General features: G+C 39.4%; 1 protein-coding gene across 1 annotated transcript in view; it reads left to right on the top strand.

Annotated features, from left to right (window-relative positions):
* The window catches only part of LOC131248818 (uncharacterized), a 114,860-nt gene extending 89,378 nt beyond the window's left edge, over window positions 1-25,482 (top strand). Inside the window, exons 10-13 of the mRNA XM_058249288.1 lie at window positions 5,572-5,683; window positions 13,629-13,831; window positions 24,450-24,536; window positions 25,024-25,482. Coding sequence (XP_058105271.1) covers window positions 5,572-5,683; window positions 13,629-13,831; window positions 24,450-24,536; window positions 25,024-25,197 — 576 coding nt within the window. The 3' untranslated portion in view covers window positions 25,198-25,482. The remainder of the gene's footprint in view (window positions 1-5,571; window positions 5,684-13,628; window positions 13,832-24,449; window positions 24,537-25,023) is intronic.
* Window positions 25,483-27,713: the final 2,231 nt, after the last annotated feature.

The raw sequence follows: 27,713 nt of genomic DNA, 5'->3' as shown, positions 1-27,713 counted from the left end.
ATGAAGTAAATGATATTGGATCACAATAACTTCATGACTGATAGAATACGACTTCTCTAATGCTTCTAGTCTCCAATTGTTTTGCTTTGAAGGACACATGAGTATGTTCAATGAAAGAAATGATTTTGTTGAACTGAATTGGGAAATGAAGAAAACCTCTTATTTCTTTATCTTTGCACCACCTTGTATTCAAACTACAAAATAAATACTGTACTGCTAAAACCATGAGCTGTTATGCACCATTAAAATGCACATTCTCTACAGTTGGTTTACTGTTGTTAGTCACCTTGACGACTCGTTAGCAGAGCTAGAAACAATGGTCTTTACTATGCATTTTTATTTTAAATGTCTTTTCCTTTCCTAACTAATCTGGACAGCTTGTTACCTCAATGTTATAATGAGACCAAGGTATTGAAAATTGGATATGTATCGGCCGTAACGACTGATACGTAATGGTAAAAGTTGATGCCGTTATGCAATATTGCCTCGAAATGGGGCACCTCTGTTTTTTGGGTCTGTAAACAGTCCCGTAACAGCTGTGACACACGAGAAAAGAAGAAGAAGAAGAAGAAGAAAAGGAAAGAAAGAAGGGGAAAAAGAAAAAAGCGAAAAAAAAAAAAAAAACTTTCTTTTGTTGTTGTTGTTGTTGTTGGGCTGCTGCGGCTTCTTTGAAGCTGCTGCTGCGGCTGCAGCAGCAACTGCAGCTCTTCTTCTTCTTCTTTCTTCCTGTGGTGCGGCCCTCTCTCTCTTTCAGTTCCCTCTCTCTTTCCCTCTTTTTCTTTTCATTTTCCTTCTCTCTTAGAAAAAAAAAAAAAAACGAATGGACTGCGTAGTTATTTCACAGCCACATGCTTATTATTATTTTTTAAATGCTCTACAATGTACGCAGCGTAGTGCACAAGCACTGTTTCGTTGCGTGGGGCTCACCTTGGTTTCTGTGTAGCATATCCATGCTGTCCATCAGTTTTTCTGGTTCATTTTAGGGCACGGTCCCTGAAGGGATCCAAATCTCAATTAGACCACACAGTTGGGATTGAATGCCCACCGTTAAAATCTTCCTAGGGCCCACTATAATGTTTATTTTCCGTCAAACCTGTTGATAAGGTCACATAGACTTGGATGAAGGGAGAACACAGAATAGCTTGATAAAAAAAAGGTCCTAAAGAGGGAGACAAGAATACTAAATTTTCCACAGTTTAGCTAGTGCGCGTGCTAGAGCTAACAGAATCTGCAGCATTGTAGTAAATGGCAACCGAATAGAGGACAAGGATAAAATTTCTGAAGAGGCTATACAGTATTTCAGCAAGGTTCTTCAGGGAGAATCTTGGTCTAGGCCGAGACTAGACCACCTTCCTTTAGATGGAATCTCAGAAGAGGAATCCAAAGCTCTTGAGTACAGATTCCCGACAGAGGAAGTGAAGGGGGCGGTGGGCTCGTTGGGTGGTGATAAGGCCCTTGGGCTAGATGGCTTCCCAATGATTTTCTTTCAGACGTTTTGGAACACTTTAAAGGATGATATTATGGAATTCATAAATGAATTTTATGACAGAGGGCAGATCTCCAAAGATCTCGGGGTCTCTTTTGTTGCCCTCATTCCTAGAAGTTCGGGAGCTGAATCCTCATCAGAATTTAGACCAATCAGCTTACTCGGGGGGCCTTACAAGATATTGGCTAAAGTTCTGGCGTCAAGGCTGAGAGGAGTGATGGGAAAGATCATATCTGATAATCAAAGCACTTTTATAGCGGGAAGACAAATTATTGATAGTGCTCTTATTGCCTTCGAATGTCTAGATTTGAATCACAAATCCGATTTTAAAGGCCTTTTATGTAAGCTCGATCTTCAAAAGGTGTATGATCACGTCGACTGGGGCTTCCTTCAGTATATGCTCAATCGTATGGGATTTGGGGCAAGATGGATAGGGTGGATGAGGGAATGTGTCAGCTCAACTTTTTTTTCGATTCTTCTGAATGGGTCCCCTAAAGGTTTCTTTAGCAGCTCTAGGGGACTGCGCCAAGGGATCCGTTATCTCCTTTTCTGTTCCTTATTGTTGGGGAGGCCCTTTCCAGAATGATGAGAAAAGGTCAGGATGTAGGTATCATTAGTGGCTTTAGACCGAAAGGAATGGATATGGCGATATCTCATATTCAATTTGTAGATGACACGCTCTTGTTTTGTGAAGTAGATCCGTATAAGGTGAGTAACTTGCGTACCATAATCCGTTGTTTCGAGGCAGTCTCGGGCCTCAAAGTAAATTTCAAAAAATAAAAAATGTTTGGAGTAAACATGGAAGATAGAGAGGTTCAGGAATTCGCAAAATTCTTCAATTGTCCAATGGGAAGATTCCCTTCCACGTTTGTGGGCCTTCCGCTATGCATAGGTAAACCCCCATTATTCTTATGGGATAAGGTTATTGCTAGGTTTGAGAAGTATCTAACAAGATGGAAATGTAGATACCTGTCTTTTGGGCGGCCGCCTCACCTTGATAAAAGCGGTACTATCGAATTCGTATCTATACTTCATGTCCATATTGATCTTGTCAACTTTAGAAAGACTTAGACGAGATTTTCTATGGCAAGGGAAGGAAGAAAAGAAGAAATTTCACCTGGTGGATTGGAAAGAGGTGTGCAAGGAAAGGAAAGAAAGTGGAGCAGGGGTGAAGGATCTCAGAAGAATGAATCTAGCTCTCTTAGGTAAGTGGATTTGGAGGCTTGGGACAGAAAATAGAACTTTGTGGAATAGTTTAGTCAAAAGTAAGTATGGTTGTTCAGATGGGGGATGGTGGACAAAGGAGTCGTCTTGGTACAAAGCATCTGCGTTGTGGAGAGATGTGCTTTCAATTAAGAAGGAAACCCTAAAGACTTAGACGAGATTTTCTATGGCAAGGGAAGGAAGAAAAGAAGAAATTTCACCTGGTGGATTGGAAAGAGGCGTGCAAGGAAAGGAAAGAAGGTGGAGCAGGGGTGAAAGATCTCAGAAGAATGAATCTAGCTCTCTTAGGTAAGTGGATTTGGAGGCTTGGGACAGAAAACTGAACTTTGTGGAATAGTTTAGTCGAAAGTAAGTATGGTTGTTCAGATGGGGGATGGTGGACAAAGGAATCGTCTCGGTACAAAGCATCTGTGTTGTGGAGAGATGTGATTTCAATTAAGAAGGAAACCCTAAAAGGCATTGGTATTGCTATAGGAGATGGAAAAAGAACCCGATGCTGGGAAGATGTGTGGATGGGAGAAGCTACCCTCAAAGAAGATTTTTCGAGCTTATTTCGTTTAGCTCCAAATTGATCCATCAAAGTTGCAGACTACTATACTGTAGTGGGGAAGGAAATTGTTTGGAATCTTATGTGCAGAAGAGATCTCCAAAACTAGGAGATCGAAGATTATATGGCCCTCCTCACTCGAATAAATTCTTACAAACCGGTCCAGAATAGTGAAGATTCCCTTCTATGGAAATTGGACAAGTCCAACACCTTTTCGGTCAAATCCTTGTACATCTCTATTGGTAGCGAATCCTTCACCGATTATGAGAATTTGAGAGAACGAGTGTGGAAATCTAAAGTTCCTCCAAAGATAGCAGCCTTCGGATGGCTTGTTGGGAAGAAAAAAGTCCCGACAATTGATGACTTGAGAAAAAGGGGCATGATAATCACAAATGTTTGCCTTTGTTGTATGGCAAATGAAGAATCAGTTGACCATCTGCTCATTCACTGCCTCTTGTTAATCAAATCTGGCCAGTGATCTTATCCCTCTTTGGAATGTACTGGTCCTTTCCGGATTCCATGGGTCGGCTGCTTAATGCTTGGCAAGGTGCTTCTTTAGGCAAACAAAGAAAGGAGATTTGGAGAATGGCCCTCCTAGCCGTCTGGTGGTTTGTGTGGGAAGAGAGAAATGGGAGATGTTTCATGGATACCTCAAACTTGGTGGAGTGTCTAGTTCAAAGGGCGAAATATCTGATTGTAGAATGGGCTTCTAATGTTGGATCCTTGAAGGCTTGTAGTTTATCTTTTCTTGGTGAATAATCGGTCCGCTATCTCAACGAGCTAATTATCCCCGTTTTGTTAATCCTTTTTTCATATTATTAATAGAAATCGTTACCTTTCAAAAAAAAAAAAAAAAGGTCCTAAGAAAATTTTAATGGTGGGAATTCAATCCCTACTGTGTGGTCCAACTAAGATTTGGATTTGCCTCATGTTTTGGACCATGCCCTAAAATGAGTTGGCAAAAAGGATGGACCACATGGATATACCCCAAATGCATTGAGGTGGCCCCCACATTTAAGGCGATATTCACTTCCACCTTAAATTTTGATCTACCTGAACTTTTGGACCATGCCTTAAAATGAATTCACAAAAGAGATTGACAGCATGGATATAGGCCCACTAGTCCACCTGAGATTTGGATTTGCCTCATTTTTATTTGCCATGCCCTTTAATGACTTGGCAAAACGGATGGACGACATGGACATATGATACATAATCGAGAGTGGGCCGCACGTACATGGCCCTAAAAATTTGTACATGGGGTATATATCAACTCAAAATTAACCAATTAAATTTTGGAACCATTATTGTTAAGTCACAATCCCAAAATTAAATTGTTTGAACAATTTTCACCATTAATTTGCAAACACTTTTTTTTTTTTTTGTGAAATAGGACCACTTGATATTTTTCATTCTTCATTGTCCAATAAATGTTCACCAATCCATTAGTGGGATAAGTTCTAATAGATTGCATTAATTTGAGGTTAATTTGGGGCATTGAATGGTCCCCAAATCAGCCTCGAATCGGCAACACTATTTACCCCAATTTAATTTTAATTTTTTAGATCTATGGGGGAAAATGATATCAAATTGTTAGGTATAGGAATTATATAATACGATACAAAAGTCCCTAAACTCTATATATTAAAATGAAATGTATGCGAGTTGCGAGGCATGTAACGCACCAATACTATAAATAATAGTAAAACCTGAAAATATGAGATGTTTTGGTATTACATTCATTATAGTAAATTTGTATAGATATTCTATAGTTAGAAAATTAAATACAAAAGGTTTGCAATCAATTGTAGGATGTTAGGTTCATAAATCTATCAGATAGCCCGATATAGTATTCTCACCAAAGATTGGACCGTTACACTACCATAAACATGTTCAAAATTATAAATGAATACATATTTGGAATAGTTATAATTTTTGGATTTTCCGAATATTTTTCCAGATTTTTTGGAGAAAAAAAATTGACCAATACAGGGGCATATCACTCATTACGCCCCCCATATTGCCCGTTACACCGATTCAGCATATCCTTAACTGTGGACACTGCTACGCCCGCTGTTACCTTTATGGAACACCTTGAATGAGACACCTTCCAGTTTTGCTAAGTGATTAATTCCTAAAACATGAACATGCAATTCAGTTTGTGGTGGTCATAGGTCCGTCTCTAGAGTTAGGTGGATCTTGTTTTCCATGTTGCTGGAAATATATTACTTTATGCACATTGTCAGAAAGAAATTAACATGGAGGGTTCCTGTGGATTGATAATTTGGATGATTTCTTACACTAAACCTGCCAGGTTGACATGGATATGGATGATGTGTCTGGTGATGAAGGAGGCATATCCAACATGCAATACAGAAAGGCTGTTAAGACAATGGAACCATCATTAGCAGATTCTGCCCATGATGGTATGCACTGAGAATCCGTTTCTTCTGTATTTTTATTACATCTTTATAGCTACAATTTATTGTAATTTGCATTTTATAAGTTTCATTTCATATCACCCATGATGGAACATGGATATTTGATTTTGTGAAAATTTGCCCATTAAATATTTCATGTTGAGCACTCACATGTCATGTCTGATATGTGCAGTTAGTCCTGTGTTTTGTTTTTCTACTTGTCTGAAACATTTTGTATCTCCTATGTTGGAATATGGATTCTTGCTTTGTGAAGAGTTTGCTTATCAGATATGCATGCTCTCTCTCTCTCTCTCTCTCTCTCTCTCTCTCTCTCTCTCTCTCTCTCTCAAAAATAAAAATAAAAATCAGATATGCATGTTGACCACTCATCTCTTATCATGTGCAGTTAGTCTAGTGTTTTTTTTTTTTTTCTATATATCTGAAACATTTATACTATCACTATTATAATTCTCATGTATATATTATGTACATCTGTATCCTTTGTTAATATCATAAAATGCTTCTGATATTTAAATAATATGGGAAAATTACAGTTGCACATTTGACATTGTTAAAATTGTGCAACTACAACCCTCCTAACAGCACTAGCGCATGGGCTTTTGAGATTCAATTTCAGCTTTGCATCCAAGTTAAAAGCGAGCAGATTTAAATACATCTAGAAAAAAGTACCCTCAGTGGTGTTTTTTGTTATGGCATGTGCAATGCATGTGCAGAGAAAGATAGTGGTATGCAAGGGGAGAGAGTTATTTGGTTCCCCTGCGGAGTGTGAGGGTTTGATATGTGGGCACTTTGACTGTATTTGTGGCATGTATTAGCCAATCAAGCTGTTTAAGTTGTGGGAAATACATTAGGTAGGTTACTTTTCAAATTTCAGATTGATTTAGTGTTGCCTTTCTGCATCCTAATCACATGGTGATGCTTTTCTATCTCCTAATCACAAATCTATCTGGCGGCTCTCTATCATGGCTGTGTTCTGGGCAGTTTGGTGGTAGAGGAATTGTCGCCGTTTTCAGAACATCTCCTCCCCCTCCGGTCGGGTCATCAGTATGATCTTCAGAGACATCTTGGACTGGTCTTCTTTTGGTGCTAGCATCTGCCCCTCCTAGGCTGCTGGTGGGCCCTGGCTCGTTTGGTCTTTTGTTGGCCTCAGCCTGGGTCTTTAGTTTTTCTGTTGGGCCTTGGTCCATTTGTTTTTGTTGGGCCACGGCCTGCCTGAGTTTCATTGGGCCTGGTCGAGTAGTATGGCTGCCTAGGTTTCTGTTTTCTCTCTTTTCTTTTCTTGATGTTTTGTCTTTTGTTTCTTTGTTTTTGTTTTCTTTGGCCTTTGGCCTTCAATAAATTTCTGCAATCTTCAAATTTTTTTTAGTGTTTCTAATCTCAAATTAATAAGAATTTATATGTTGAGTTTAGACCATTGACTCTCTTCATTTGGTCATCCATTTAACATCCACCAATCAACAAGTTACAAAATCAAATACATATATTTTTTTAATTAAAATCCATTTGAATTTAAACCCACGATTCACACGGTTTAATTTCAATTGATTGTCCATGTGTATGATTTGTTAGTGGCTTTGTATCATCCATCTTATCCTGCCAAAGCATCACGATTTTCTCCCTGGAGGAGTGTAGTTGAACAGATGGTTGGTTGGTCGTTTGTTTTTAAATTCCCCAAATACCCAAGAGACCCTCATGTCCTCTAAATAAGGCAAAACTTTACCTTATCTGAAACGTAATGCGTGGGTGAAAATTTCCATAGCTATTCGTGTTATATACAGTAGAGATTCTCTACAAAGAAAGGTTTCTCTTCTTTAATTCAACCATGTATCTCCTGGTAGATCTTAGACTAGTATTTTGCTACCATTTTGGAAACGATAGTGAGTCATCCACCATGCACGTGGCATATTGAGTTTGTATGATGCAAATCGTGGGTCCTATTGTGGATGGAGCATAGCCGAATAGTAACATTGATTGAACAATCTTAAACATATGATATTGCCAATGTAGTTTTGACCTCTGTCCACTTTTAGCCGTTTGATCTCAATCAAGACTCCAGATAGATGGTTTGAATCTGTTGCTCGATCAGTATGACATTCTAGATGTGATCTATCCACACTTAGGCACATGAATGGTTAGATTTTCATACATAAATGGAATGTTTAAGGTGGATGAGACACTGCTGTTTTGAAGCTGGCGGTAAGCTATCATCTTATTCTACTTATTTCATCTCCATCAAGGGTAAAATCCTTGAAGCAAACATCGAAGCTGACTATGATGTGATACAGACATCTCTAGGTAGAAACTGCACGTGTGTTACAGCAATGTGTCATGCATAACATCCTGCACAACAATGTGGCATGCACAACGCCTGAACTTAACAATGTGGGACGCACAACACACAAACTTTATGGTACCTACCGTGTTTGTGTGTGAGATCCTATATGTCCATCCCTCAAGTTCACTGTAAACACCCCCCCCAAAATAAAAAATAAAAAATAAAATAAAAAGAAAGAAAAGCCCAATACATAGCTTTGGTGAACCACACCATGGGGAACAAGGTAAAATCACTCCTAAAATCTCTTTAGTTCACACGGCGCCTCAATTTTGTGTCAGGCTGATTTTTTTAGTATCCCTTCATTCTGGTGATTCACACCTTACGAACGTGTTTGATGGAATGTACACATTGTGTTGGGCCCCACGCAGAATTTTATGCTTGGTGCCCCCACCCCATTTTTCACTGTGGTGCGACCCACTTGAGTTGTGGACTAAGCTGATTTTTGTGCTGGGGACTAACATTGAGAGACACCTAGTGGATGGAGTAGGTGTTGCACACACAGGGCATGTCTCATAGGGGTTGGGTGTTGTACAGGCCACTCACAACAGATGTTGTAGAGGATTTTAGTTCAGTTCTCCATGTAAGGACCTGGTAGATCATCATCATCAAACCCTTATCCCAACTAAATGGGGTTACTAAACAAATCCCATTCTGCCATTCCACTCTATCAAGGGCCATCTCCTCTGTTAAGCATATGTCATCAAATGTTTTCTCTGTCTACCCATGTCCTTTTGGGCCTTTGCATCACCCATTTAGAGCCTTTAACTTGAACCAAGGCACTTCTTCTAAGCAGTTCTTGGTCCCTGTTGCACATGACCAGATCATCTAAGTCTACTTTTCCTCATATTATTATGTATTGGTGCTACACTGAAGCTCCCCTGCATGTGTTCATTTCTAATTCTATCCTTCCTCATCTTGCCACTCATCCATCTCAGCATTCTCATTTCAGTCACATTCATCCTACGAACATGTTCCTTGATTGTCCAACATTCTGTTCCATACAGCGTGACTGGCCCTATAACCATCCTATAAAATCTCCTCTTCGGCTTGATACTTTGATTGGTATGCAATGATCAGATAAAACTGCAGAGGCATATCTCCTTCATCCGCCCAGCTCTAATTCTATGAAAAATATCCTTCTCAATCTCTCCACTCTCATGAATAATAACATTACCACAAATAATGGCATAACTGGTGGATCGACTGAAGAGATCAGATTGAACAGATTTGGAAATACATGTGGAGAAGTTTGGTCATCAAGTAATATGGAGAACCACAGGTCTGTGATGGCTGCACAAAAACTAAACAAAAAGGAATTATCTTTGGTGGTCCAGGCTAATGGAACTTTCCTTGGAGGGAGATGTTTGATTGGATACATAGATGGAACAGTTGTTGAACCTGTTGCTACAGATCCAAAATATGTTGTCAAATGATTGCTTGGCGCAGTACCAATCAATTAGTCATTTCATTTCCTGATTGTTGAATGCAATCGGACCCACTATATTTTCAGGATGGCTGTTGTGGAGATCAGGAGCATTTCTTCTGTCTTCTTCTTTTAAAATTTTTATTTTTTATTTTTATCTGCAACACTTGGAAATGTGTGGTGGGAATGTTTCAGCTCCGAGCTGGATATTGAAAATCTAGAACAAGGCAATTGAAGCCTTTGGATTGATGTAGCAAACTTCAGTCTCATAGGAGGAACTTTCCTTTCATGCACCAATACGATGTAAGGGCCTGCTAGATGGATTGTCCCAATCACTTTGTGTCTTCCTTGCCATGTGTTTGGTGGAGAGGGTCTCTATCTATTATGATAGAAACATCTGTATTATATCATGCTCCAAGCATGGGATGCCATCTCTAAGGCCCACTAGGTGGGCAATCTCAATTCACATGCTGTGTCCCTTGCCACACGTTCGTTGGTGAGGGTCTCTATCCATCATGATAGAGACATATTTATCATATCACACACCAAGCCTGGGATTCCTCCCTAAAGAAAAGAGGTATTCTACAATGCTTGGGCTGAATGTTTGCTTATGCAGTTGGGGCCCATGGTCCAGTGACTCAACCATCGATATCATGGGCCCCACTATGGATGTTTGATGTGCCAAGAATCTCCCAGATTGAATAATACTGGCCTTTTAATATGTAGCTCAACAATAACAGTTGAGTAAGAAACACAGCAGCAGTTAACAGTAAACGTAGAAAACGCCAAATATTCTATAGCCAGTGTCTTTCAATTTGGGGGATTTTTTGGTGCATGAGTGCATAAAATGTGGCCCACCATATCTACTCCATGTGTGCATGCATGCGTCCAAGGCTTATTTGAGCACACGCGGTGTGTATGTGTCATCCACCAAAGGAAATTTTATCCAAGGCTTATTTGTATTTCTTTGACTCTTACATCGGATGCACAACTTAGACCAAAATTGAAAAGCACATGGACAACTGCTATTAGGAGAAATGTAGATGCACAAGCTCAAGTAACAATATATTCATATTTCAACATGTTGGAATTATAGGGAGAGTTATGGCTGGCATCTAAATGCCTTGTCCAAATTGCATGGTTTGTAACTTATGTAACAAGGGCCCTCCATATTTGTGCACATACATTTACATGTGCATGCTTGCGCAAGCACATGCGTTTTGTATATGAAATTAGTGTGGAGCACATTGAACCTGCTGTAGAAAAGATTACTAATTTATTTTGTTTCTAATTTGATGATAGTAAATACCATTCACATGGCTATAATGCATTTCTATTCATCCATATTCTTTTATCTTCATATCCCATCATCATCATAGCCTTCCCCAACTATTGTGGTTGGCTTTACTAATCCTGTTTCTCCAATCAATCCTATCTTAGGTAAGTGGATGGGTACAATGTTTAAATTATCAGCTTTATTATCGAATTATCGCCGATAATTTCGGTATCGCTAGAGTTGCGACACCGAAACTCCCTTTTTTCATTTCTCTTCCTAATATCGCCGATTTTTCGGTGATTTTATCGATTTTTTGCGAAAAGTCCAGTTGTCACTCAATGTTCACAATATCGGCCGATAGTATTGGTATCGTAGCCCAACGATACGAAACACGTCGAAAGCAATATTCCAAAAAAATTGGAAGAGAGAGAGAGAGAGAGAGAGAGAGAGAGAGAGAGAGAGAGAGAGATGTAGAATAGATTGCCCTGATTGGAAGCTGTATTTGGTGGGCCATTTGAATCGAAGCTCGCCATTCGTAGGTTACCGTAAAGAAAATCTCGATTCCCTTTTTTTTCTTTCTTCTATTAGATTGTTACTTGAAAACAGAATTGATTTAGGAAGGAAATGTGAAAAAAAAAAATCCAGAGAAATCCGGAGATTTGGGGAAGAATTCAGGGTTTCAGGGTCTCTTAGATGAAAAATGGGTTCGGAGCCCTTTTTTATCGGGCGCGAATGCGCTACTGACGGGTCGAGTAGCCAGACTCGCTACTGAAGTGACGTCACCAAGTTCTGTGGGTCCCACCATGATGTATGTTTTGTATCCACATTGTCCATCCATTTTGAGAGACCATTTTAGGTCATGAGCCAAAGAATGATTCAGATCCAAAGCTCGAGTGGACCCCACCACAGAAAAAGCGGAGAGAGTGATGCTCACCATTAAAAATTTCTAATGGCCACAAAAGTTTTCAATATAGCTGATATTTGTGTTTTACCTTATTTAATGTTTGTGTTAACTTATGAACAGATTGGATCTCAAATAAACATCATGGTGGACCTTAGGAAGGTTTCAACGGTGGGTGTAACTCACTCCACTGTTTTCCGTGGTGGGGTCCATTATAGTTTTGGATCTGCCTAATTCTTTGGATCATGCCCTAAAATGTTCTGTCCAAATGGATGGGCTGTGTGGATACAACACATACATCATGATAGGATCCACATAACTTGGTGACGTCACTTCAGTAGCGAGTCTCGCTACTCAACTTGTCATAGCTAATCTGTGTCCTTTTTTATCGGGCACGGCTACATGAGGCACGTGGGCATCTTTTCACATGTGTAATGGGCCTCCAATCTGAACGGTTCATGTGATGTGGCATCCCATGAAGTGGGAACAAATTTTACCCTGATCTAAAACTCTGGTGGGCCATAGCAAAGAACGATGCAAATCAAGGGAGAAAAATGTTTTCTTTTATAATGGCCCATTGAAGTGGTAGATGAAAGCAAAAGTTGAACCATAGAAGTTTCATGGAGTGCTGCATCACTTAGACCGTTCAGATTTTGGACTCACATCACATATGATGAGTTCTCGGAAAATTCTCACGATAACTCCGCTTCGGGGAAAATTCGCATTGGCGCGGATCAGGAGCCTAGAGATGGATGGTCTGTCAGGACTCTGTAAGGCCCACCATGATATATTTGTTTTATCTACACCGTCCATCCGTTTTGATATGTTATTCTAGGGAATGAGCCCAAAATGTAACCAAATATGAGGCTCAAGTGGTCCACACCACAAGAAGTTGTGGTGGGAATGATATCCACTGTTGAAGCTTTCCTGGGGCCCATCATGATGTTTATTTTCCATCCAATTTGTTCATAAGGTCTAATAGACTTGGATGAAGGGAAAACATAAATATTAGCTTGCTCCAAAACTTATGTAGCCCCCGTAATTTTTTTAATGGTTGCCATTCAATGATCACTTTTTCGTGTGGTGTGGTCCACCTAAGATTTGGATTCGTTTCATTTTTTGGCCCATGCCATAAAATGATTTGTCAAAATGAGTTAACGCTGTAGATACCAAATCATTTTAGCTTATTATCCAAAGAATAAGCACATCCAATTATCAAGTGGACCATACCAAAGGGAAAAGTGGTGATTGACGATTAATGGGCCACAAAAGTTCTGGATCAATCATATATTTGTTTTTTCCTTTGAGTTCTTTTACTTTTCCGTGTCTTAATTACTGTATGCCAGCTGCATTTGTAATATATAAACTCATTTTGGTTGCTATTAAAGTGATTTTTTATGGCATCGCATGCTTTTTGGGTCCCATTAAATGAAAACTTATTATGTAATGTATTCTTTTTGCAATTTTTTATTCCTAAATATGTAAATATGTGTATTTAGGCATGTCTTGAAGTTTTACCGAAAAATTCCATCGTTTTCCCCATGTTTCCCTCTTTTTCCTCGCATTTCTGGTTATCGGCGATATTATTGGCGATAACGATATTATATCTTTATCTCTGGCCAGCGAAACTTGTAGCGATACCGACAACTCGAACACTGGATGGGTATATATACCTTTTTATGAATTCGTTTCCATTTAAGTATATGTACCTTTCAATATTATCGTATGGTGTAAAGGATATTTCAATGTCTTTGTTTCCCAAGGTTGTTTTGCTGTAGACCTAATGTTTATTTTGTTGACATATTTGAAAATGCCAAGTTAAATAGAACGTTATTCATGATTTTGAGCTGATTATTTTCCTGAGAAGCCATGAATTTCCAGAGAAACATGCTTGGTACGCTACTGTAATAATTTCCTGTTCAATTGGGTGTCATTGTGATCAATCCACACATTTCCATGTGCTTACATGCTGCCATTTTACTTCAATTTTTGAAGATGCTTTAAGTGCTGAAGAGAAATGGGGCACTGAAAGGGATGACTCAGCAGAAGCTGTAAAAGAACTGGGAAGGAGTAAATGGTCAGAGGACATTGACGATGATATCGACAGAACAGAAGGGGCTAAAGGGAATTTGAGTGCTTTTTCTGGGTTGATAAAAGCTTATGGAAAGCGAGATAAATCGGTCCGTTGGGGTGACCAGGTATGCACTATCCACTATGAAATAATGGACTTTGGAATTAGATGTTCATTTAATAACTATTAGTTCGTGTTAGACACATTGATTCACCGAAATGCTGAAACAGATTACAGTTTATTTTTAATATTGAGGACATCATGATATAGTTAATTGCAAGCACTACTTCAAACTTGCACTCCTGATTCTGCATCATAGCTTGTTTTTACTTGCTAAAATATTGAGACAGATGCTTCTCCACTCTGCTTCAGACCTGTTGCTGCATCCCTTCACGCTTCATGCAACTTTATGATAAATTCCCTTCTCAAGATAATGATGGAAACTTCTCGTTTATCTTTTCCTTTGTTTTTGTTTTTTTGGATTGTACTTGTTTCTCCCAAGAGTGTTGGAATATAAATACGTTGTAAGGATAATAGGATGCTCCACTGTGAGCCAACATTATGGCATTTATGGTTTCACATCACAAAATAGTCATCCCCTCACCTGAAGAACAAGCTACTGTACTAAGTATCATTCCTTTACTTTGGAATGAAAGATAATTCTAACAATAATCATCATAACTGAGAAAATCATAAAGGAAACATGCAATGGAGCGGGCCATCACTACAACCATGGAGTATGGAATTCAATTACTACTTAGGTTGGATCTGAGACCTCCCGATCTTGCATGGTCACACCCAATCGATCAATGAAGATCACTAGTCCGAAGAACCAAGAAGTTTCTCGGATTAGGGATTTGAGAATCTGGGGATTTAGGGTTTAGATCGGTTCTCAAGATTTTTATCGAAGAGGAATTAGCCAAAACAAAAAATAGAAGAAAGAAAGTTATTACCTTGAGGAAGTTGGAGGGGCACAAGAAGAAATTAGAAGAAGAAGATCTTAGAGAGAAGAGAGGAAGGAGGCAACCAAAGGGTTTGCTTTTCATTCATCAATAGTTGAAATTCGTGTTTAGGGCTTTACCCCACTTAAATAAGCACATAAAGACATAAAATTACTAAAATACCCCTAGGATAAGCAAATAAAGATATAAGATTACTAAAAGACCGCTAACTAAGTCAAAAACGTGCAAATAACATAAGTATGGGAAAGTTTGGGCGCTCGGTCCTCTTTCTCCAATCTTCCTTCACATGTGTCTTCCCTAAGTGGGGTCTTCTATATGTCCAATCACATGTGAAAGGTCTTCAACTCCTCAATATTCGCCTATCCATAAGGACGGCACTTGTGGTTGGTGCTTTCTTCGTTGGTCCACCTTGAATGCACTTGTATCCGCATCAGAAAGCTACTGTACTAAGTATCATTCCTTTACTTTGGAATGAAAGATGGGATTTAGGGGTTTCTCTGGGGAAATGTTTTGAAATTTAATGTTTTAAAGAAGGAGGTAGAAAAAAAAATGATGCTTTTTAAAGAAATCTGGTTTTTGGTAAATAGAAAAAAAATAATCTTTTCTTTAGAAAAATTGAAATATAAGATTTCTAAGAAGGAAAACATAGAGATATGAATCACAAAAGAAGACTTCCTCAAATCATGACCGCTCTTGAACTTGCTTCGATGTTAAAATGAATGTGGAACTATTGCAGAAATTGTTTAGCTCTAGATTCAATTGACAATATGTAGGAGAAAGATAGTGGATTGTGGGAAAAGAGGGTCAATGATTTGGTATCTCTCCAAATTGCAGTTATGTGGATTCTTACCACCCAATTTAGAAGAGTCATGCTTTAACGGAGTAGCATCTATCCCTTGAAAATTGATGTTAAATCAAAACTTACACAGTTACACTCAATTTTACGACCTGGACCAGGCATCAACCATTTTGCTGAGCAATCTGAACCAGTCCAATCTCTGTCCAACTGGTTAGACCTATGATGACACTTCATTGTTGTACTCGTTGGAGCACAAAAATCAGAAAGAAAGAAGTGATAGAAATAAAGAAATCAGGGCAAGAAGGAAAGAGAGAGAAATCTTAATACAACACAGTGAAGAGGCATTGTGTGCGCACAATGCATGTATTGCGTGGGCTGGTTACTGGCCTGTGGTGCGGCGCAGAATAGGTCCCATGCGTAGGTGCGCAACAGGAGTGGATGTGCCGAAATCGAGGTCCACACGTGTGGTTGCCTATAAATACCCCTCCCCTCATTTCTTTCATTCACAAGTGTGGAGCTCTAGAGGATTTTTGAAGAATTTCGGGATTCATCTTAAGGATTTCAGGTATCCTGCAGAAGAAGAAGAAGAAGAAGAAGAAAGAAGGAAACAGGGGAGAAACCTTGTTGCGCAGAGGCGCGCAACAGGGACCCATTGCTTCTGTTGCGTGTGCAATAGATTCATCATGCCTATATATTTCGTCATTTCTTCGTAAAGACAGTGGTCTATGACGGAATTCAACCATTCCTCTCGAGATTATCACCTCGGATGAATCAAAAGAGAAGTAGAGGGTTTCTGAAGGATTGTTAAATCCGTACAACTCCATTAAGACGAGTGCAATACAAGCCGGAATACTTCCGAAATCATTATTAAAATCATTTCTGCATACACTGTTGTTGCATTTGCTAAATACACTTTGTATTGGAATCAAGGGAAATATGAGGATGTAAATGAACTTTAGAATCAATAAAATATTTGATGATGATTGTTCTCTTATCTTCCTTTGTTATTATTGAATAAGATATCCCCAATTGCAATACATTTATTTCTTGTCGAAACACTTGTGTTATACAACTAACTCAAGTAAACCATCCAAAACGAGTCCTTGTCTAGATAGATAACTGAAAAGCTTACTTGATTATCTGGCAAGATGATTAGTGGATATTTAGTGGATAGTTGGATAAAAGAAAGTCAATGGCCCGAGTTCAGTAGAGAAGTGTCCACTAACCCCTCTAAAGCTCCGGGAAAGGGAACTTTCTGTCTTTCTAATTCCTTGTCTATCTCATCTATAGTTCATGATCCCTTATTTCCATCCAATCGTCTTTCTATAAGCGCCCTAACCAAACAACTAAATTACTATGTCATTTTTTCTCGTCCCATCATGTTATTTAGGATCTGGTAATGATGAAGACGATTGGTGGTGGTCGTGAAGATCAAGGGCTTCATCTTCTAAACCAAGAAAGATTTGTCTCTGCTCATGTTTCTGCTCCTGACATGAATGCTCCTGACATGAAGAAAAAAAATTGGGCGACCCTAGGTCATTCATAATGAAAATCTGTCAGAGAAGAAAAGAATTTGAGAAAGAAGAAAAAGTACTATTGGACTGGAGGCCCATCCCTTGTTTATAATGTGGGGATGATGCATAATTACAAATATGCCCTTAACACTTAAAAAATTCGTAAAAGGGGAAAAAGATAATTAACTTGAAAAGAAATAACCTAAGGACCAAAGGTCCACAACCCAAAGGCTTAATTGGCCCACATGCATATGTCTACACTCCCCTCAAGCTAAGGCATAGATATGAATCATGCCCAGCTTGCCAATAATATGTCGTCTAACTTATACAAGAAAGTGCCTTAGTGAAGATATCTGCCAGTTGAGCAAAAGATGAAACAAACGGAGTGGAAATAATGCCAACAACAATCTTGATGCAGGACATGAAATTTTAAACATGATATGCAAGATTCTAGGCTTTAGATCATACTAGTTCAAAACAATTACACAAAATTTCACATCCCACATAAAGTCAAGCACTCAATCAAGGGGAATCTATGCGGGTCCAGGCTTACACATGCTAGGGCTGGATCAATTAAAGTTATAGACCAAACAATGCTCAAAGGATAGTAGATTCATCTACACATGCATAAGAATATTTCCCCAATCCAAGGGATTCACATGTTTCAATTCGGGAAACCCTAGGGTTGAAAAAGTGGAATAGAACTTGGGGATTTGAGAAGATCTAGGGTCAGGGTTTTAGAAACAAGGTGAGAGAGGAGTAAAATAGAGACGAGAGGGAACTTGTGATCAGCCTGCGTGTGTGGACAACAAACCGGCCTGACGCAGGTGTGTGGATGGCGGCCCGCACGTGTGTGGGGCCCATGATTCTGGAATCAGTCAGCTAGGGCCTGGTCGGCCACGGTTGGGCCACCTTCCCTCCAAATTTTTGCGGGGCCCATGATTCTGGAATCAGTCAGCTAGGGCCTGGTCGGCCACGGTTGGGCCACCTTCCCTCCAAATTTCAGGCCAAACGGATGATCGGTTTGAACGCGGTGCTCCGCCGAAGCTTCAGCTCTCCTATAGGGTCATATTCTGGAAATCTACTTTAGGGGAAAGATTAGCTGCAAATGTGGGTGAATTTGATGAGGGGATGGCTGTAGGAGATGAGGAATATGGAGGGTTGGAGATGGAGGCGATTTGAGATGGGTATGGCTTTGCAACATGGTAGTTAGCCCTTCGAAGAAGGGAGGGTTTCACACCCAATTAGGTTTCCACAACTCAGATTTGGTTAGCGAGGGAGATCTGGTTAGCGAGGAACGAGTAACGTTTCGATAACCGTCAGATCAGGATCCACCACTCCATCAACCAGGTTCGGTCTTGGCTCTCTCGCCTGCACAACTCCTTTCCCCTCCCGCCGTGCAAATCCCAGCCTGACAGCGAGGTGCTTGCACTTCTCGGCCTCCCACGGTCGGTTACTCCCCTTCCCACACTGTCTGTGGTGAAATGGACCTGCCCATCTAGGGGGTGGGTAAAGTTGAATGTTGATGGGTCGTCCAGAGGTAACCCGGGTCTGTCAAGGAGTGGGGGAGTCTGCAGAAATGAGAAGGGCAATTTCCTCTTTGCATTCGCTAGGGGATACGAAGTGGGGTCGAATTTCATGGCTGAAGTCAAGGCGGTCATTGATGGATTGAAGCATTGCAGGGAATTAAGCTACACCAACGTTGAGGTGGAGAGTGACTCACTCGCTGTTATGGATCTATTCTCTAATAGAGGTTCTATCCCTTGGATCGCCTTCTACTGGAAAAACCAGTTTGACAATTTTCAGGCAGCTCTTTGCATTTCAGTTAAGCATGTCCCTAGGCAATCGAATGCAGCGGCTGATAGCCTAGCCCGATGGGGTAGCTCAAATCAGCAACAACAGTTGTTCCAATGTACCTCGGATCTCCCCCGTATCACTCGTGGGGAGCTGGTTCTCGATAGAGCTGGCTTGGGGGCGATTCGTTTCTCCTAGCCTAGAAAAGCTTCTTCAGTCTGTTAGATTCTCTATTTCTTGCGGTTCAGCCCTTTATGATAGGCGGGCTCAGTCCTTTTTCTCTGGGCCTCCCTAAATTGTAAATTATCCTTTTCAATCTTAATACATCTAGGGCCGTTGGTTGGCCCTTTTTTGAAAAAAAAAAAAAAAAGGTTTCCACAACTCAGAGAATTAGAGAAGCAGGAAAACGTAGAATTTTATTAATCATCTTTAATAAGAAAAAAAAAAAAAAAAACTACAAGGGGTGCCTATTTATAATAAAATCCTATACCTCAAAACTCATATCCCTAGGCAATCGAATGCAGCGGCTGATAGCCTAGCCCGATGGGGTAGCTCAAATCAGCAACAACAGTTGTTCCAATGTACCTCGGATCTCCCCCGTATCACTTGTGGGGAGTTGGTTCTCGATAGAGCTGGCTTGGGGGCGATTCGTTTCTCATAGCCTAGAAAAGCTTCTTCAGTCTGTTAGATTCTCTATTTCTTGTGGTTCAACCCTTTATGATAGGCGGGCTCAGTCCTTTTTATCTGGGCCTCCCTAAATTGTAAATGGTTTTCATGAGCGAACAAAACTCATGCCATATGCGCAACCTATTACTTGGAGACGAAGTAACCACAAATAACAACTAATCAACGTAATCTAAACCATCCATGATGTTCCTAATAACAATAATAACCAAAACTGAAAGAACTAGATCTTTTGGAATAGTGGGCCACTATCATGAGAATCCATGATGGGATTCACATGACGATCAGGTCCACTCTAAGGAACCAAAACTCAATCCTCTAATTAGGGGCCCTCCCTGGACGTCGTCATCGATCCAGATCGATGGTGGGGCCCTCCTCCTCCTCGCGTACGTGGGTAGGGGGACATGTGTGTGCGTGTGATGTCCCCATCAAATCTTCTCACGAATAAAGTGGCAATCAACCTCAATATGTTTTGTTCGCTCATGAGAACCATTATTAGAAGTTATGTGAATGACAACTTGTCACAATAAATAAGCATAGGAGTCTCCATGAGAATTCTCAATTCAGTAACAAAAATTTTCAACCACATAATTTCACATATGGTATTCACAATAACACAATACTCTGCCTCAACACTAGACCGAGCAACGACTTTTGCCTTTTAGTCTTCCAAGTAATTAAATTACCTCTGAGAAAAGTACCATAGCCTATTGTGGAGCGTCAATCATATGATGATCTTGCCCAATCTGCATTAGAGTATTTTTCAATATCAAGATTATTATGATAGCTAAATAGGATGCCTCTTCTCGAAGAAAACTTAATATAGTGTAAGATGTGACAAATTGCTTCAAGGTGACCAGAATGCGGAGCATACATGAAATGACCAACCAAACTAATTACATGAGATAGATTTGAGCGAGTAATAGTCAAATATATCAACTACCCAACCAAGCGCTGGTACATACTAGTATCATCCAGGAGTTCCCTATGATTTGCCTAAAGCTTCATATTTACTTCTAGTGGAGAATCAATAGGTTTGAGTCAATGGCATATTTCCGTTAAGTCAAAACTATGCCTTTCTTAGAATGAGAGACTTCAGTTCCAAAAAAAATATCGTAGCGGCCCCAAGTCTTTGATGTCAAACACCTTATTCAGATATAACTTCAACTCAGAAATACCACTAACATAATCACCTATAATGAGTATATTATTCACACAGACACTCACATTAATGAGACCCCGCACACGCCTCTTAACAAAAACAGAATGATTTGAGTGAATGCGAGTAAATCCGATATGAATCAAGGCCCCACTAAACTTCTCAAACCAAGCTTGAGGAGCTTGTTTAATTCATATATAGTCTTCTTAAGACGATTTACCTTCCTTTCCTCCCCCCTTTTAGCAAATCCAGGGGGAAATATATAGATTTCCTCAGTCAAATCACCATTCAATAAAGCATTTTTAATATCTAATAAGCGCAGAGGTTAATGCAAATTGGTAGCAAGAGAAATGATCACCTATACATAATTCATCTTAGCGACAGGAGCGAACGCCTCAGAGTAGTTCTTGCTAAAGTATGTGTAAATCCTTTAGCTACAAGACATGCTTTATGTCGAGCTATATTGCCATCAGAGTTGTACTTGAGAGCATACACCCAATTGGTAACTTAATCATCCCCCTTTATGATTCTTTTCAAGGGCAACTATCTCCTCCATAGCTTGTCACCACAGGAGAATTGAGAGCCTCCTTAAGGTTTTTAGAAATGGTGGAGGAAGAACACTTAAGAACAGAAAGAAAGGATCTGTCTGTTGAAGACGAATGTTAGGAAATAAAACATGAATGAAATAAGTACTCAAGGTATGCCTTACGGTAGCGGTGGCCATAATGGTCACCACTATTATCTATACGGGTATCAGTCGTAACGGCCTATATGGGGGCATAATGATCGTTACGACCCCCGTAATGGTTGAAAATTTTTTTTGCCCGATTTTTTTTTTTTTTTTTGAAAAAGCATATAAAAAATTGTAAAATAATGTAAATATTCCAAATTTGTATTCATTTATTTTTATTTTATTTTATTTTTATTTTTTTGTTGTTGCTTTGGACATGTTTATGGTAGTGTAACGGTCCACTCTTTGTTGAGAGTGTTTTATTGGGTTATCTGGTGAATTTATGAACGTGGTTATGTGTCTCTAATGTTTACACATCACAATCAAGTATTAGAATTAGAAATTGGAAAAAACAATGCATATATACCACTTTTTTCAAATTTGCTTTTGAAAAAATAGCCCTCAGAGCTTCTATTCGCCTAAATCACTTTAATCTACTATTTTAATCTTAAAAACTATAGTGCAAGTGTTCAAAATCTGATGTAAAATAATATAGGAAAGCCTTTAGAATGCGAAAAGTGGAAAAATGAGGAAAAAGGATTTACATAAAAAAAGAAGAAGAAGAAGTGGTAGTTTTTCAACAGTTACGGGGGTTCGTTATGCCTTGTAATGGCCATGACGGCCCCTGTAATGGTTGATACGGTCTCAAAAACCACTTTTAAATCATAACATCTCAAAAAAGAATTGCACATAATAGGTTTCCTTTGTATATGGTCCCAAGCTATGCGTTGTCTGACTAAACCAATGCAACTAACGATATTCAAATTGAATGCATAACATTTAGAGTGTATGTCATGATCATTTCATCAACCACTCCTAAATACTTCAAAATTAGTCTCAATTGACAGCAGCTGGTTGAAGGGAAATTTCTAAAAAAAATATATTTTAATAATTTTTAATTAAAAAATAATTTTTATTGTTCGAAAATTGAAAAGGACTTAACATATCAGTCGATCTGCCCTCATACATGCTTGATTTCATGTTTGGAGTGCAACGTTACAAGCAATTTGGGAGAAATTGGGGAAATTTTGAAATTTCCCCAATTTTCCCCAAATCGCACCACCTACACTTAAATTTCGAAATTAGAATGTATGTGATGATCATTTCATCAAGTACTCCTAAATACTTCGAAATTACTCTCAATTGACAGCTGATTGAAGGAAGATTACGAAAAAAAATGGAGAACATGAAGAACCAATGGATATTGAAATCAGAGCCCCAACTCCATGATTTTTCTTGCAAAACATGAAGAACTAATGGATTTATAACCATTTAACACTGATTTAACATAATTTCAAAAAAAAAAAAAGGGTATTGGAAACTGAAAATGCTCACCGGATCGAACATGTGAGATATATCGGCACTTGTGCGTTTGATAGAGCATAGGTGGGATACAAGATATATCGTGGGATAAATTTGTTGATATCGTCGATATTTAAAACATTGGTTCCAGGTAACATGCGAACAGTAATCAGATACAAGGCTTTTCATTTTGTTTTCTCATATTATTCCTACTGCTAGAAATTAAACTGTAATTTGACCTGACATGACAGGAGTTATGTTTTCATTTTCTTGATTCTATGATGAGTGACCATGTTAGACATAAATGTTTGAGTTATCAGGTACTCAATTTACATACACGAGGCACAAATGTACAAGATCTTGCTCTACCATGGATTGTGGATAATCAGACTGTTTGGGTGATCCTAACCACTGATTCAATGATTTTTGAGGGTTAGTATGGCTGTTGGATAGAAGTCGAAGTCCGCCACATTCAATTGGTGAAAGTCTTCCAGCTAGTTGCTAGGATCATGGGATGTGTGTGATTTTTTGCATATGGCCCATCGATGTGGATGGGGTTTGGCTGGTGACCCCAAACACCAGCCAGCTAACTGGTGCCAAAGCTGTGGACCCCATCATGATGTATGTATTTTATCCATGCTGTCTGTCCATTTTGCAAGCTCATTTTAAGGCGTGAGCCCAAAAATGAGGCAGATCTAAATCTCAGGTGCCCCAATACAGGAAACAGTGATGATTGAACTCCCACCGTTAAAAACTTCCTAGGGCCCGCTGTAATGTTCATTTGCCATCCAACCTGTTGATTAGGTCACACAACACTGGATGAGGGGAAGACACAAATATCAGCTTGATCCAAAACTTCTGTGCCCGCCAAGAAGTTTTCAATGGTAACAGTTCAATCTCCACTGTTTCCTGTGGTGTGGTCCAGCTGAGAATTAGATCTGCCTCCTTTTTTGGCTCGTGCCCTAAAATGAGATGAAAAAAATGGATTGATGGCGTGGATAAAACACATGCATCATGGTGGGGACCATAGAGCTTTGTCACCAGCTAGTTGGCTGGTGTTGGGGTCACCAGACAAACGGCATCCCATCCATGTCTACCACGATTTGAGTGCCTGAGAACTGAGATGCAGGAGTACCTGATTACTGAGATGCAGTATTTGCATTAAGTGTTGTATCCATTTTCTTCCATAATTATTTCTCCACTTTCCCATCTACTTGGATGTTTATTTGTAGCCATTGTCCATATCTTCCTTGCATTGCCTACTTCCATGCAAGGTTAAGCACTTAGTTGGAGAGCAAATCCTGTTTCGATACAATCCAGTGAAATGGAAAATGTCTTCCATTGATGTGACCTTTTGTGTTGCTTGGATAGAAAAGAAATTAGAGGATTCCACCAAGCTGGCATTAGCCTTTTTGATAATTTGGATTCTCAAGTAGAAGATACGAGATGATCAATGAGTGGAATATAAGATTTTCGCTTGCTATCCAAACATGACCCCTGAAATGGAATCCATGTTTGCTTAGTGCCATGGGAAATAATCATTACATAATGATTGAGTTTTCCAATCTCACACGAAGGATTCCTCCAATCCAAACATCTCTTGACTAGTATTACTAGTGGAAAATTGGGTTCGTCTAAGTTGTAGGAAGTGTTGTATTTTTTTAATCTGACCTTGGCAAGCTTCCCTCATAAATACTCTTAATTAGCCAAACTAATTTATATACACTTGAAAAAGTATACATATTTCTTTGAGACTTTTTTTTCCCCCTCCTCTTGCACACCTAATATTTACTTCTTTCAGGTTGGAAAGAGTGGCTTCTGGATTGGTGCGGCTAAAAAATCCATCATGTCTTCTTTGTTAATTGGGCCTGGTGCTGGCTACAATTTGGTTAGTGACCTGTTTGCTATCACTGCTCAGTCAACTTTTCCTATTTTCTAGACAATTTATTCCTGCTTCGTTTTACGATGAAAGGGAAAGGGCCTATTGGTAGATGCCTAAAGATGAGTCCATCTCATTTAGTTGATCACAGTTATATATTAGAGATCATGATTGTTCTTTATCAAGATTATTTTTAGTCCTTACCAAAAAGAAATATGATCCCTGATAAAGAAGAAGAGTTCCATTTACTGATGTTGGAAGAAGTTATTTGTGCTTGCAAACATGTGTGTCTAAACTAGGCCTATGTGGTTCTATGTTTAATTGCTTAACTACCTCTCTTACATGTCCCTCAAACAATTTAGAAACTCTCGCTATGAATTTTTAATTGAGACGCTTTTACACATACAGAGTAACAATTTTATTCCATTTGCAAGAAATCATGGACTTGTCATCTATTAGTTTTTCTGTTCCTACAGCCCAGTTCGCTCTTTTGCAGGACTCCAACCCACTGCTGGAAGAAGACAATGCTGATGCAATTGAGAGTAACAGTGGAGAGTCAAGAAGGCGAACCGTATTTCTTGAGCAGCTCCGTGCAGAGTGTGAGTCCTTCCGAGCTGTGTTTGACAGAAGGCGGCAGCGCATTGTTGGGCTGGAGACAGAAGATGAGTAGGGTTGTTTTTTTTTGTTTTTGTTTTTGTTTTGTTCTTATTTCTCCATATTAGTTTATGCATGTGAATCTTTCCTTCTTTTCACATTTCATCTTAAATGAGACATTTCTATGAGTGAATTCACCAAAAGTTTTTGTTCATAGAAGGAAACCGTTGTACTGCAGGGCATGGGGCTGTTTGGGATCATCAATTTCATCATCATCTAAACCTTATCCCAATTAATTTGGGAACATACAACAATACAACGTTCATCAATTTATTAGATTTTCTAGGCTTTAAATAGGTAATTATCAAACTGTCTTCTTTTGCCCCTTCATTCTTTTAGAAGGACACTATTTCATTCTTAGTCAAATGACCAAACCAATATGATGTTTCATTTACGAGCACTGGGAAAGGGAAAGGGAAAGGCTCCCAAGGTGGGGATACCGGACCTGGATGGCTGCTCTAATTTGATAGATAAGGGAAGAGGTATTCAAAACTGCAGGAATTCCAAATCACCACCTTTCAATATGTGGCCTTCAAAACGTGGGTTTAGTTTGATTTTCCCCACCATATCAGATTGCCTGTTAGCTAACCACCAATAGGCAGATCTGCCTCTCTTACAGTAGAACTGATCACCCACAGTGTAGCCCATCTTTGTTGTCAAGGTCTTGATTGTACAGGACATCCAAGCCATGAAAACAGTGGGCTCCACCACGAAGACCACCTTTCTTGAAAGTCATGCTAATCGGTTGGCTACAGGTGTAAGCTGTCACACCATTGACGAGCAATTGATTCAACGGTCCGTCTTGCCTAATCGCCCTGGATATGCCAGGTGAGCTGCATGATGGCGGCCATTACTTATCATCGAACCTATTCATAAGGTCAAAAGACGGAGGAATAGAAAAGACAAATATCAGCTTTATCCAAAACTTCTGTGCCCCCCAAGAAGTTTTCAAAAAGCATTTATTTCAGTGTCCTGTGGTGTGGTCCACTTGAGCTTTGGATATGTTTCAATTTTGGGGCCATGCCCTAAAACGAGCAGATACAATGGATGGACAATCTTGATAAGACAGGCATCACAGTGGGCCCCACAGAGTTTACTCGGTATGTGGGCCCCACAGAGTTTACTCGGTATGCTAGTGTACCCAGTACCCAATCTGCTTCCCAGTTAGTGAATGCATGTTATTGTTGTGTGCCTGAGAGGCCAATTATGACTGTCATCATGGCCTAGATGGCCACTGATATTTAGTATATACTATAAAATGTTATAATTGATGTGCGGGAAACTTCAACTTTCTATGGTTATGAAATTCCTCTGTTAGTTGTTCATGGGATTAGAAATAGCAACTAAAGGGCTAAGGGAGAGTTGTTCATGGATCTTAGTACCTTAAATGGGCAAGACCACTTTAACGGGATTGGGTAGTTCATGATCATGTTCTATGGTCATCCTTTCTTGGGAACCAATGATGAGTTAGGATGAACAATTTCCACTAGAGGGCTCCTGGTGCCTTGCACCACCCCCACATGGGAGCGTTAATGTTGATAATGTTTTGCAGGTTCTTAGCACTATACTAGATTGGATGCTTACTGTTGACGTTTGCGTGAATTGTGAGGATCTATTTCATGTTTGGAATGGTGGGTGGTTTCTTTTTATGATGCACGATGAGACTTAGAATCGTCACTAGCAGACGAATACAGTAGAATCACGAGTTAGGGAACTAAAGCTACCTGATTTGAATGACTGATGGTTGGTAGCTAGATACAATAGAATCATGAGTTAGGGAACTAAAAACTACCCGATTTGAATGACTCTTATAGATGATCCACGGTCAAAATTTTGAATAAGGGCCTCACCTGGAAGCGGATTATGCACATTTGTCCACTTACATGAATATGCAGTCTCTACTACGTGGAATTTTAAAATTTTTAGGGATTCTATGCTCTAGATTAGTTCCTACTCAGCCATGGAAAATATTTAAAATTGAGAGGTATTTATTACTCGATTGCTATCACAACCGATGAGATGATCCTTGCCCATGATCATGATCGACGGGGCAATTATTGCATGAAAAGTAAAAGACAAACGGATCTCAATGATCTCAATTTCTGATGTGTCTATATCTGATTACTTTGTAAGACAACATGTATATGGAGATCGATAAAAAAGAAAGCGTAGCAAGGGGTGTGTGAAAAAGGAGAGAATGTGAATAGGTGGACTGCACGGGTTGATCATGTTCTTGCACTGATTTGTGCATCTTTTTTGTCAATCACATGAGTTCATGTGTCATAAAGTCTGTTGAGCTTTTGGAAGCTGAAGACCGAAGATGCAAAGAGGACATGAGCATTAATGAGAAAAGAACATGTAAATAAGGTACCTTGGTGACCCTATCCCTTACACCTAAAACAAGCCTTGAACCTCTAAATGATCCTGACCTTATAGGTAAACCTTATTGATCATCCATTAGTCTTAGAGACCTAATTAGAACATAATAAGTAATGTTAGAAGATATGAGAAGATTGAAATCATATGTAAAAA

Source organism: Magnolia sinica, chromosome 6 (genome assembly GCF_029962835.1).
Source record: "Magnolia sinica isolate HGM2019 chromosome 6, MsV1, whole genome shotgun sequence".
Lineage (NCBI taxonomy): Eukaryota > Viridiplantae > Streptophyta > Magnoliopsida > Magnoliales > Magnoliaceae > Magnolia > Magnolia sinica.
The sequence above is the reverse complement of the archived record's forward strand: the minus strand, read 5'-3'. Positions and strand labels throughout refer to the sequence as shown.